General features: G+C 40.2%; 1 protein-coding gene across 3 annotated transcripts; it reads right to left on the bottom strand.

Annotated features, from left to right (window-relative positions):
• Nucleotides 1–625: 625 nt before the first annotated feature.
• Nucleotides 626–12,094, bottom strand: mybl1 (v-myb avian myeloblastosis viral oncogene homolog-like 1). 3 transcript variants are annotated; one of them, XM_058375751.1, is made up of 17 exons: nt 11,953–12,094; nt 11,617–11,721; nt 8,844–8,940; nt 8,592–8,663; nt 8,109–8,201; nt 7,293–7,513; nt 6,892–7,078; nt 6,703–6,777; nt 6,263–6,361; nt 5,404–5,634; nt 4,709–5,074; nt 4,462–4,601; nt 3,905–4,019; nt 3,718–3,822; nt 3,515–3,625; nt 3,139–3,324; nt 626–3,059 (listed from the first exon to the last, which is right to left on the bottom strand). In XM_058375751.1, exons 2-17 carry the CDS (start codon nt 11,637–11,639, stop codon nt 2,931–2,933), a joined length of 2,250 nt encoding a protein of 749 aa, XP_058231734.1. In that variant the 5' UTR covers nt 11,640–11,721; nt 11,953–12,094; the 3' UTR covers nt 626–2,930. The 3 variants fall into 3 exon arrangements, with proteins under 3 accessions (XP_058231734.1, XP_058231735.1, XP_058231736.1); XM_058375752.1 differs by having other exon boundaries at nt 11,841–12,008; XM_058375753.1 differs by lacking the exon at nt 6,263–6,361.
• Between the last annotated feature and the right edge of the window lie 1,509 nt (nt 12,095–13,603).

Below are 13,603 nucleotides of genomic sequence, written 5' to 3'. Positions count from 1 at the left end.
CAGCAGGACTCCAGCTGCATTCAAGCACATACTGTATAAAAGCGCCAACCCGAGTTGAAGTCAATGGAGGCTTTGACGTCTCTCAAACCAATGTTGGGCCACTAAAAGGCACAATAGCATGAGTCAGAAGAAGAAATGATTTAGAGTGCGTGTGCCATGGGCTTGTAATGGCTCTAGGCAGCAGAAGGCATGTCAGTGGGGCCTACGCACTCCTCCATTCGGGGGCAATTGAGTGAATGGGTCTGTAAAACTAACAGACTCAGGGAACAATGGAGCCAAAAGACATTATTTCATGGCCGAGTGGGCCCCTTTAGCTGGAGCAGCTGACCTGCAGAGAGGCCTCTTGTTCCGAAGGGGTGTATGTACGTAGACCCCAAAGAAAAAATGTCAGCAATCCCCCACTACCTTTAAACAGGTCCAGAAATTAAGGTTAGGAATCAGTGTCATATGCACCTGGTGCTTAGAGAGAGAGAGAGAGAGAGAGAGAGAGAGAGAGTGATGATGGTGTATCTGGTCATGGCATGGAAAACATGGGTGAGGCAGGAAGTGGTATGGTGTGAGATGATTAGAATATGGGATGAGTTCAGCAATTAAAAATAAGGGAACCAAAAGCTTAATACGTGGAACAAAGCATTTTATTTTTTTCCCCCTCAATACATACAAGGGTCACAAAATGGATACTGGCAGGATTCAGAGAGGCAGGCAATATATGTTCAGCAAAATAGTGTTGGAAGTAAAATGTCTTGCTTGTGAAAATGTGTAGATATGCTGAAAGTACTGTTTGTCATGCACTGTTTTTAAACTGCTACATATATCTATTTTCCTTCAAAATCTACGATTAGGTGGTTGAGTGTTATATTGAAATTTAGACACACAAACTCACACCTACATTAAAAACAAGACGAAAAATGTAAACACGTACCTCACAACTCTGTAACCTGCATTGTTATTTTAAACAATATTCAATCTTATGCTATAAAATGTGGTGAATAACCTAACGGACTCTGGGATTTGCAAATACATTTTTTTTTGTTGAATTAAAATAAAATTTAAAAAACAAAGAAAAAGCTACCCAGAGAACAGGATGTCTTAGTGTTGGACTATCCAACTGATCTTATCAAAAGCTCTCGGCACATCACAGAGACTTGTTTTAATTATAATGCCTTAATGTAGACCCTTTTAAAAACCTACTGAATAATTTCACATTGACCAGTATAACACACTGACACTGACTGGACAAAACGTTCTACTGTAAATTTCTCGATTACCTTCAACACCAAACAAAGTTAGATTTAAGCAGTACAACTGTTCTACATCTCCAAAGGATTGTGCTTGTGTTTCGTTCACTTCTTTTCTGATTCTCAGCTACAGCACAGCCTTCAGTTACACCTGCAGAATTATTTAGTGAGTGAGAGGAACTCTTCTTTTAGTCCATTTAACGGTCAGTCTTTCATTTGTACAAGAAACAAACAAAAAAAGCCACTTCAAATCAATCACCATCACAAAAATGTAAACACTAGGGGATTTTACAAAGAAAAAAACAAAAAAACAGACACTTGAACAACATTTAAAAAGTGCAATTTGCCTACACAAGCGTTTGGGAGCTAAATGCCGCTACCTGTATTGTAATTAAACTCATTTGAGCTCACACAGAACTTTGGAGATGACTAGATTGAGGCTAGATTGAAACCAATTAGTAACGAATGATTAGTGGCAGTGTATGTTATTAAAAATTTTTGTTTTAGAAATGTTTCTGATGGAAGGTAGCCGAATATCGTTTTCTTAACACAACAGAAATAAAATTCTCTTTATAGATTTGAAATAAATAAATTAGTAAAGATTTAATAAATAGAACCTAAATGATGGAGAAATCCATCTCGTCTTGGAACGTGTTACTTGTGTGAGACTGCATATTAAAAATCAGTATCAAATATGACTTCTGTTTAAAAACTAAAGCAGCTAGGATGTAAGTTGTTGGTTTCGTTTTTTAGGCTGCAGTCACTGCCGTGTCTGTCAGCGAAAAGGTGAGTCTGTTTCAAAACTGGACAGTCCAGGTGCTCAATAAACATCTCAACAACTCGAATTACAGCAACGAATAAATAAGAAAACAAAAAACAATGGAAAAAACAAAGAGGTACCCTTCCGTTCGACATTCGCTACTTTAGCAATTAAATGCTGTACAATACATTCAGTGAGTGTCAAACTCAGCAAAAACATGGAGCAGAACCATTATTATGGTTCGAGCCAAAACAGTCACATTGCAAGTGCTATCCAGTTCCTCTTAAACACGTTTGAGCCCCTCCCTATTACAGTTACCCACAATCAGTAGTGCAACACTGCTAGTGCAACACTGCTAGTTCTCTTCGATCCTTAACCACTGTTGTTTTTTTAAAAAAAAAAATCATCTAAAAAGCAATCTGTTAAAAATCTCCAAGGACTAACTGGTATGTGTTTTCTTTTTTCTTTCCAGTGATGAACTCCACCAAAAATCTTTTTCTTTGGAATTTCCTTAGTTGTCTGGAACTGACATAACAAGAGCGAAAGACAGGAAATGGTTCAATGATGTCAAATCCTTTCTCTCGCTCTACAATCTCAGTAACCGACACCTGAGGAAAAAAGATCTTCTTGGGTTCTCCTAATTATGCTACACTGTCTACAACTAAACGTTTCCCGAGACAGCCGATGAATTTAGATTTAAAAAAATTCTAGAACGGTCATAAAAAAGTGTAATCTTAAGAGGAAGACCGGTTGCATTCTTTTAGTTACAAAATTCATTAATGCGCCTGTTTGTGGGTTAAAATACTTACTGTAAGTCTTAAGCACACGCGTACAAAAAAAGGTGAACATTTAGTTTCCTACTCCAGATTGTCTAAAAGTGAAGTGCGAGGAATGAGGGGGCTGCTGTAAGGAGCAAAGAGGAGCTCTGGAGCTCACAGGACCAGCGCTCTGGAGGTGCACGATGGCAACTGGGAGGAGTTCAGGTAGTGCCTCGCTTGCTCCGTCATGATCAGCTGGTCTTGTGTCTTCCCAAACACCACTGCCTCCCACTCGCTGCTCACCTGAGGGGACAGGAGAGTGGTTTTAAGCACGATACATATGACCTGTTTAAGCTCAAGCTAAAGGTGTAAGGTGTCGTACTTGTGTGGAGGCTTGGTAGACCGGGCTTCGGTGTGTAAGAAGCTCCTTTTTTGCCTGAGGGCTGAGAGGGCAGATGGGGAGTTGGGAGTCCATTTTCAGGGGGCCAGGGGAGCAGGTGAGATCCTCCTCTCCTTCTGTCAGTGGGGTCATCAGAATTGCGCTGCTCAACATGCCATCGTTATGAGACTGGTGATCAGAAGGAATTGCTACAATCAGACAAGCTTAAAAAAATTCTTGGTTTGATATTTAGTATTGAAATTTTTTTAACCAAGGTTTCAGGAAACCGTCAGATTTGAAAATTCAAGACTATTAAATCATGGACTTCCTGGTTGTTACGGATTATTTTCTATACTGATTACTATAATTCTGCTCGTACCTGCGCACTACTGTTGATCTGCTGCTGAGGGAACAGCTGCACGTTGAGACAGTCTTTACCCCAATTGTCCAACAGTAAGGACTTCCTCACCTTCCTGGCAGGAGCATCCACCTATACATCAACCGAACAATGGAAAAAAGTATTAGTTGAGGTAAACAGTTCATAAAGAGTGAATCAGAGATCAACATGGAAGTGCCGTGTACCTCATAAACTCTTTGTTCAGGCTGTCCATGAATGAAGATATCCGTCCCGGTCTCCTCTTTCAACACTTCCCTAATGTCCTCCTCTAGGAAGGCCAGGGGCTGAGGCTACACAGAGAAAAATACATTTATATATTGTGGTGGCTCAAACACACACACAAACACACAAGCAGTGTATAAAGATACCTACCACCATTTTTAAGGGTCCGTGCATCTTTTCCTGGGCGGCCATGGCATTTTTGAATGGGGTGGGTGTCCTCGGGGTGTGGGCCATTATAGACTTGCGAACTTTGGGTGTCCTGAAACTGAATAAAAAAATATGGGTTTATACCAAAGCACAAATAAGTCTTGGTTCTGATTGGACAGAAGGTGTGAATTCCTGTCACCAGAAGCCATGTTTTTTGCCTTATTAAAATAAAGGTTTAATACAAAAATAAAATAACGAAAGTGATAATAGGAACCAGCCTGTTTTTCTAGACATGTCACAATAACTAACCTATAAATAGATAAACTGTGCTGATGAACTTTACACAGGGTGACTGAAGGAATCTTCAAGGTAAGTCACAGTTTTCTTTTATTACATAGTGTGCAGTTAATCACTTTCAGTTGAATGCACATTATAGCATGACCAATCTAATATCCCTATTAAGCCTGTTCACTTCGAAATTCAGATAAGGCTACAAAAAATCTGTGGACACCCTGCATTAGATAGCTAAATGCTGTCTAATGAAATAGAAACAAAGTTACCCAGCATTCTCCTTCTGATGTTTGGGTGTGGTGTCTTTCTGCTGAGGTGTGCTGGAGAAGTTTTTCTGTGCACACACCGGAGTGGACGTTAGAGCAGGATTGTCCAGGTTCAAATGTTCAGCCCCAGATATGTTGAAAAACTGCAGTTAAAGTCAGAAATAAAAGTGAGAACCACTCTGGGTGAAACAGAGAAACACAACGTGTAGAATTAAACAACTGTGGTTACACTCGGGTTCACACTTCATACCTGAGAGGGTGAGAACGGAAGTCCTTTAACTGGCGTGCTCTTCAGAGAGCTCCTGGTGTTGTCTGTAAAAGAACCGCAGTTTGTATCATCATTGAGTGACTGGTCTGCTCTCTCTCTCGTCTTCTTCCTTGGGAGGGAGAGCGGAGGAGAGTTGAATTTACCCGCAGTGCGAGTGCTATGAGAAATGGGTTTCCCCTGGCTCAATCCATCGTGAGGCCTGCACAGGGCAGGGGCAGGAGTGTGGTACCCAACATCCTCTGTGCCGTCATTTTGAGCTGGATAAGTGCCATCAAGGACGGGGGGTTTAGGAGGACTGACAGACTCAGATAGATCAAAACTTCCCACCTCGCTCCAGACCATAGGATCCTGCAGAGCAAATCACACTTTCTGTTCTTATGGTCCACCTAGTAATAACCATTTACTTTTATTGTAAACTTCACACAATAACTATGATTTAAGAAACAATGAAATGTAAATCACAGCAAACAAAGGCTCACTTGTCTTGTCCTTTTATGGATAGATGATGTACTATTATAATTTTATGATTTCATATCATTTTTCATGATTCATAAAAGGAATCATGGCATTTTCAGGGACTTGTAAGAGAAGCTGTTTATTCCCACTATAACAGGATCTATACGCTTAAGAAAATGGCACAATAAAGATGAATGCAAATGATTTTTGCATAATCTCACCGAATCGATAAGGTCTATCGTTTCTGCAAACTCAGGAATGGTCTGCAAAGTAGAGAGCACAGCGCTGGCCTCCACTGCCAGGAACTTGCTGGGAGATACATGCAGTGGTACAGAAGGAGCACGGCCCTTCTCCGCTCTACCCAGATCAACACCAGACTCTTCGGAAGTCCCTGTCGTGCTCACGGTATCATCCGCCAGACTGTCTGACCAGTTTGAGTAGCTCTCTGGGTTCTGTACAAGAGCCAACCATGGTTAGTTAGACAGGTGGGTTTAACAGCCAACAGCGAGTGAGATAAGGGGTTTAATGATGAGCAGTGATGGTAGTTACGGTGCTGAAAAATAATGTGCTTTCCAAATTAGTGAATAAAAAAAAGTCAGCAGGCTAATCATGAATACCTCACTAATTATGATGTGTGTTCTAGTAATGAGTTACTCTGCTGTAATAAGTGTAACTGGTAAACATTAGTAAGATGATTAATCACTTGAGTAACAAGTTAAACTATACTTTCTTTCAGTTTCTAAAAAGTTACTCAGATTTCACAAATTCTCAGAAGTCTGGATACAAGAAAAAAAAAAACACTGCAAAGTTGTAGAGCAAAAAAAGTAAAAGGAAAAAAAGCACAAATTTTTTAACTAGAATGAAGGCAATGACAAGCAGTTTTTCTTCGCCAGGCACGCTCATGCTGTGCACTAAAGGATCTAGTTACTGACAGCAGGCCACTATCAGGTGGAGTAGCAATGAGGGTAAGCTAGGGTCACCAAGCGCAGATGTGAGGGGCAAAAAGGGGGATAAGGGAGGTATGGAAGGGGTAGGGAAGCCTAAGCGCACTATTCTACGCTCACACACAGTGGTTCTTACACGAGGACCGGACTGTCTTCTGACTTCATTCTCAGCTGACATAAGGAGCAGCTCTAGCTCCTTAATTCGCTGCTCTTTGTCAGGATCGTCGTGGCACGGCTGTGAGATGGGGAACGGAGGAAAGGAAGGAAAAGACAGAAGAAGAAACGGAGAAAACGAATTTACTTGCAAAACAACAAACACTTCAGTGGTCCCAAATTCCACCAAGATGGAATTGCATATAAAAAAAATTCAAGGCTAGAATTTAAGATTAGCATTGTATAATACCCATGATGTAATTTAGAAAAAGAATTTATAACAGCACAGCTCCAGCATGCGGTTCAGACACACAACACTGACAGTTGAGTCAAATCTTTGATTGAGAGAAAAGTAGGGCAGGAAGGGGAAAACAGAGAGAGAACAAAACACAAAGAGAAAAAAAAGAAGAAGAAGGCCCTTACCGACATGAAGCTTGAGCTCTCTGTGATGCTGTCAATACCCTGTCCACTCGCAGAGCTGTACATGTATCCTGCCACCTACACAGAAAAAAAAATTTCTTGATTGTGTTTTCTTCACATTTTTCCAGACTTTATTATAGTACATCATGTTCAAAGATAATACATATTAGTGATACTAGTAGCAGTTGTCACCTGTGACTGGCTGTTCACGAGCAGATGGCCGTGACCGTGCGAGTGCTCCACAGATTGACAGTCTTTATGGCGTCTCTTCTGAGGCTGGTCAGCGCTCAAGCTCCTGTTGCTGTCCTGCAGATAACCTTCCTGCTCCACCTTCCTGCGCATAGTAGAGTTCCAGTGGTTTTTGATAGAGTTGTCTGTCCTGGAAATAAAATACAGATACTTGAATGCATTCTTAATAACACTGTCAAAGTTGAAAAATTAATAATTCATTTACAAATTCATCATGCAAGTGAAACAACTGACTATGCTAACAAAAAGGCAAGATAACATCTCTTAACAGATAATATATCTCTGTATGTATGAATCTTTCGACTACTGAGACAGGGCTACTGATCTGACACAAACTATTATACCTTCCAGGCAGTAGCTTTGAGATCTCAGCCCAGCGGTTACCGAGCCGTTTGTGCGCTTCGTAGATGATTCGATCCTCTTCCTGGGTCCAGGAGGACTTCTTCACCTCAGGGTTGAGGTGGTTGTGCCAACGCTCTCGACACTGCTTGCCTATGCGGCCCTGCAGGTGCTTAGCGATAACGGACCACCGCTTCGGGCCGTATTTGTGTACCAGTTCAATCACCTGTGATGATATAGTACATACAGTTGAGGAAATATGTCATACTGGTGTTCCTATTAAAGTGAGTAGTGTAGACACACATATATAAGAAATCAATCTTAAATAAAAATGGTCTGCTTTATGTTGCTCGGTATGTCTTGTAATGCAACTATTTCCATTTACAGTAAGACTGGGCTTCATATTTGCATAGTGAGACATCATTCTGTGAATTCCTCTGGTATTGAGGTCACTGATGCTATTATCATTCAGGGAATGCATTACTTCACCACTTAGCTATTTATCCCTAATCAAGCTTTGCTCAGAACCGGCTTCCAAAATTCCTCACAGAGTAACAATTATTAGACTAAGTATAGTCTATGGTCTACATTATATAAATAAAAAAATGCATGTAGATTTTATAAAAAAAAATCCTTGTCTCTGTTTGCAGTTCACTACCAGACAAGCCTAAACAACTGGGAAACTGTTTTAATGTGTACTCTAGGGCAGAATCTTGCATACTCTGACACAAGGGATCTCTGCTACCCTCAAATATCATTATTAGACACTGCCCACCTCCCACTTCATCCCATCGGGCCGGAAAACACCCAGCTCGCCTTACCCTCTGATCCTCCTCTTTTGTCCAGGGCCCTTTCACCAGCTCTGGGTTGAGAACTTTCTGCCAGCGGTGTTGACACTGGCCATCTGTTTTTGTCTGTGAAGAAGCAACAAAATCCCAGTTTAACACCTGCAGGTATCACACACCTTCAATAAGAACCTAGGGCTCCTAAAACTAAGCATATTTTAATCTTGTTCACTATATTTTGCTTTTTAAGCAGTTAAACATAATTCTCTGTCATATTGTTGAGCTCACAGCACACTTTATTATCCTGGTATCTACTCTTTAAATATATAAAAACTACAAACAAAGGTACCCACAATTACTTACAAATACAATGAAATAATAAGAATAATTACGTGCCACTTAATTGATCAAAAATCATACTCAGCTATTACACAAAACAAATAAAATTTAATTATACAGATATTTTTATTACTTTAAATAAGGGCTATTTAATTTCTGCCATGAATTTTATTTACTTACTGGAAAATAATTAGCGATCAATCTCCAGGCATCGGTTCCATTTTGCTCAACAAGCTTCTTGAGCCTTTCATCCTGTAAAAAGTAAAAAAAAAAGAAAAAAGAAAAGAGTCATCAATAGTCTTTTCAATAGATGTGTCTTTTCACAGTCATTTGATGGCTCATGCTAATTCTTTTGAATCTCAGGGAGTTTCCAGTTAGCCTGCATCATCAGTGTGTTCAGTCTTAGACAACCCATAAAAGAAAGTACATTACCTCTTCTCTGGACCATTTCACTTTGCTGAGAATCTTTTTGGAATTCTTGGGTTCTGCGTCAGTGTCTTTAGGCTGACGCTCATCATCCTCATCCTCGCTGAAATAAAGAAAAGAAAGAAAGAAAGTTCAACTATGAAACTCAAATGCCCTCATTTTTTAATGTCACACATTCTGGCACTGTTAATCACAACCTTGTTCAAACTTAATTAAACATTAAACAAACTTCTGACAGAAAACGTATGCATGTGTTTAAACCTTCATTTTAACCCTATAAATATCACTGCTTTAATGATCACTAAAAGGGTAAGCAAGTGCATTTTTTAGCAAATGACCAAGGAAACCCATGTCTATTAGTTCACAGGAATTCCTTGTTGCTTGGTAACATTTCCCCCACACACAGCGATCTGAAGATTTAATCACGACACTGCGTCCTGGGATACTGAAGTATAAACTTCTCACCAGATCAAGCAGCATTTTATCGTTAATCCGAAGCAGTCGGCTATAAAAACGGCACTAAATCATAGCTGGAAAAAAAACAGTGGGTTAGACATACTGTTAGTCATAATATTATACTTATTATGATACAATAACAGTCCTCAGAGCTATGAGGTAGCGTTTAAGAATAAACTGTAGGCCAAAGTCCAGATCTGTCTCTTTATGAAAATCCCAAATCCTCCTACTAGGCATGTTTATGGGCCAAACAAGGCCTTCTGTTGGTTGTAAATGTTATGCTTGTGATGAAAGAGCTATTTCAGCTAAGAAACACGGCAACTGGAGTTCAGCACGAAGCTCCCCCTCTGAGAAAGACTCTAATGGACTCTAAATAAACGGCCTCTTTTACTTTCTGAGGTGAACTGCTCACATCACTTATTCAGGAGGCAGGCCAAGCTCACTTTCAGCCAATGGTAGCACATCATCTGTCAGCCCACTATACTTAAGGTTTCAAATCTATCCACTAAGGTTCCACGAAGATTGTGCACTGTCTTACCCGAACTAAACTATAGTCAGATGTTAAACGTTAGTATTAACACTGAGATGCCTTGTAAACAAACCTGTAAATGAATTGATGCATGATTGAATGTGAGCTGTGTTTCAGATGCTTTTGCAGTTGCTTTGAAAATAAAAACAACATGCACAAGTGAACCACTGTGGCAAGAAACGTGACACACACCCGACATACACCCACACCCTTTTTAAGAGGCACAGAAAAAGGGGGAAACACACACACACACACAGAGACACACACTCACCCACAGATAAAGCTTTACATTATTGCATGTTTAAGCCTCTCCCTATTACTAAACTGCATCACCCTTTTCGAGTACTTGATGTGTTATTTGTACAGCACAATTCATGTCCTTCTTCCTCTGTTTGAAATGAGAGTAAAACCCATCAAGTCTTTGCACATAAGCTCATAATGACTAAGTAGTTACATAATGACTTCATAGTCTGGAAATACCTAAGCCCGCGTTTTTCTCAGGTGTTGAGATCATCTCAAGCTTTTTTGCACATTTATAGGGCATCTTCTAATCATTTAATACGTTTTTGAAACCTGTGAAACACTATTACATCATGACTAAGTTACATAATGATATACATATTCATTCTGTGAGTATTTTTTCAGTACTATGTACACACCAGTTCAGAGGGACAGTACCTTCCTCCTTTGTTTGAATTGACGGTGAATTTTAGGAATAAGTATATTTTTCTCAGATGTTCAGAAAGTCTTTTGCACTTCTTTGAGCATGTTATGAATCATCTGTCAGTATGTAACCCAATGGAAATGAGCTCACTTTTTCCTCAATGTGTGTAAATCATCATGCACATCTTTGGGCAGGAGTCGACATGTGTGCCATGAATGACTTTGTAGTTACATAACAACTCCACGGAATGGAGGACAAAACAAGTGTTTGTAATAAAGCTTATGAAGCTTAATTACATTTATATCGCAGAAACAATATAATTGAATTCCGTTTTCAAATGTGTGAGTAGTTAATACTGATTGGCGGATAAAATGAACCTCAACACTACCTGGCTAATGAAGTGACAGATGAGTGACAGCTAGTTAGTTAGCTAACCATAATTAGCTAGAAGTACTTGCTTATTGTGTCATTTGACTACAGATTAGTTAAAAAATCGTCAGTCTAACTGTATTTGTCTTTAAGACCACATTCTTTACTAGTTTTTAAGCAAAGTTAGGTAGCTAGCTAGGCAACGGTTAGCTTACACTGAATGACAGCCAGCAGGCTAACATAATACAGTTCTCTGTATATAAATATATAAATAAATAAATACATATACACGTACTGAATTATAACATTTAAGCGTAAATGGTGATCACTGACATAAAACATTTTGAATAAACAAATACAATCACTTCATTAAATTATTATGGACTTATTATATACTTATATGGTTACTTGCTAACGCTAACAAGTGTAGTAACTATAGTTAGCATGTTACAGTAGTCCTTAGTAATTATTATTACCGATTCCGATTTCAAACGCTGTTAAGGAGCATAAATATACTTATATATATAGTTTATTATACATTCATAACACTGTTTGCACAAAATGAGTAAAATAAGCAGATGAAAATGGGGGGGAAAGACATTTCTGATCTTTGAAGCAGCTGTCATTAAGTGATCTATGCAAATTGTTTCCTTTGCACTAAACTCGCACTAATAGCCACATCATCGTGCACATGCACATCATCATTCATTATTAAAGTTGTCTGCTATTTTTAATATTATTGATTATTGATCGTGTCTCACCTGCGGGGCTTCATATTGGCCATGAGAAGGGTCAGCTTCACCCAAGTGACAGGTTTTTCTTCTCCAAAGCAAAAGAGTCAGAGAAATCCACAGTTGTACTTGCGCCTGGAAATCCAAACACACACCAGAAATCAAACACACTGCCGTATATCCCGACACATGCCGCTGTCAGGCAGGTGTCCGAGCGACTTCCATTAAAACCGAGGAGGCTCACAAACTCTTACAGGCAACAACAACATCAACAACAACAACAGCAACACTGTCCAAGACGCAGCTCCGCGGCTAGAAAGCAATTCAAAATACTGCAAACAGAAGCAGATCAGAAGTTAAACATGCCGTTTTCTCTTTCTCTCTCTTCCCTCTCTGTGTGTTTGCCCGCCGTGTCCAGAGCTCACGCCCTCCTCCTCTTCCTCTTCTTTCTCTTCCTCCCTCCTTCTTCTGCTGATTTGTCCGTCCCGCCGAATCTCGCGCGCAGCCTCACTCCAGCTGCGTTTGAATCCTCGCTTGTGATTGGCTGAAAAAAGAGGAGCGCGCTGACACAGTGCTCCATTCACAAAACCACCACCAATAACAATAACACACTGCGGTCACTTCTACATACATACATACATACATACATACACACTTATACAGTACATATTGCATACTATATAGCCAAAAGTTTGTGCACACCATAAGCATTACATGTACACCGATCAGGCATGACCTTTATGACCACCCGCCTAATATTGTGTTGGTCCACCTTTTTGCTGCCAAACCAGGCCTGAACTGTCCTGCACTGTGTATTCTGACACCTTTCTATCAAAACCAGTGTTAACGTCTTCAGCAATTTGAGCAACAGTAGCTCGTCTGTTGGATCGGATCACACGGGCCAGTCTTCGCTCCCCACATGCATCAATGAGCCTTTGGCCGCCCATGACCCTGTCGCTGATTCACCACTGTTCCTTACTTGGACCACTTTTACTAGATAGTGACCACTTCAGACCGGGAACACCCCACAAGAGCTGCAGTTTTGGAGAAGCTCTGATCCAGTGGTCTAGCCATCACAATTTGGCCCTTGTCAAACTCGCTCAAATCCTTGCCCACGCCTGTCCATTTTTCCTGCTTCTAACACATCAACTTTCAGGACAAAGTGCTCACTTGCTGCCTAATATATCCCACCCACTACCAGGTGCCAAGATGAGGAGATCATCAGTCTTATTCACTTCACCTGTCACTGCTCAAAATGTCCTCAAAGTTGATGTGTTAGAAGCAGGAAAAATGGGCAAGCGTAAGGATTTGAGCGAATTTGACAAGGGCTGAATTATGAAGGCTAGACCACTGGATCAGAGCATCTCCAAAACTGCAGCTCTTGTGGGGTGTTCCCAGTCTGCAGTGGTCAGTATCTATCAAAAGTGGTCCAAGGAAGGAACAGTGGTGAACCATCGACAGGGTCATGGGCGGCCAAGGCTCAGTGATGCATGTGGGGAGAGAAGGCTGGCCCGTGTGATCTGATCCAACAGACGAGCTACTGTTGCTCAATTTGCTGAAGAAGTTAACACTGGTTTTGAGAGAAAGGTGTCAGAATACACAGTGCAGGACAGATCAGGCCTGAGGAGGACCAACACAATATTAGGCATGTGGTCATAATGTTATGTCTGGTATACTTATATTGGCCCCAAAACTGTTTTAAAGATAAATGTGTAATCTGGAGAAATCCTGCACATAAACATACACACAAAGCATAAACCTGCAAGGATAGTTAAGGCAAATACTTTTTAAAACATAACAATATTCAGAAATCAGACTGACTTCTAGCAGTAATCTTTGCAATGTGCTTAATGGGATATTATTTTTAAATGGTAATATGTCGCCCTCTTGCGGATATTGTTCCAATCAACACTAAAAATAATAATGATTTAAACATTTATATGGAATTTCTCTGGGTTCAGATTTCAGTGATCAACTGGACAGAATAGCTCAAAATACACTAAATAAAATTCTGGGT

Source organism: Hemibagrus wyckioides, linkage group LG23, assembly GCF_019097595.1.
Source record: "Hemibagrus wyckioides isolate EC202008001 linkage group LG23, SWU_Hwy_1.0, whole genome shotgun sequence".
NCBI lineage: Eukaryota > Metazoa > Chordata > Actinopteri > Siluriformes > Bagridae > Hemibagrus > Hemibagrus wyckioides.
The sequence above is the reverse complement of the archived record's forward strand: the minus strand, read 5'-3'. Positions and strand labels throughout refer to the sequence as shown.

Bases quoted from the DNA above. Each gene is read 5' to 3' on its own strand.
- mybl1 (XM_058375751.1), bottom strand. From the start codon at position 11,639: ATGGCCAATATGAAGCCCCGCAG. The intron at 5,075-5,403 runs GTGAGATTATGC...TTTGCTCTGCAG, and splicing joins CGATAGACCTTATCGATTCG to GATCCTATGGTCTGGAGCGA. The intron at 4,020-4,461 runs GTAACTTTGTTT...TTTTTTATTCAG, and splicing joins CATCAGAAGGAGAATGCTGG to TTTCAGGACACCCAAAGTTC.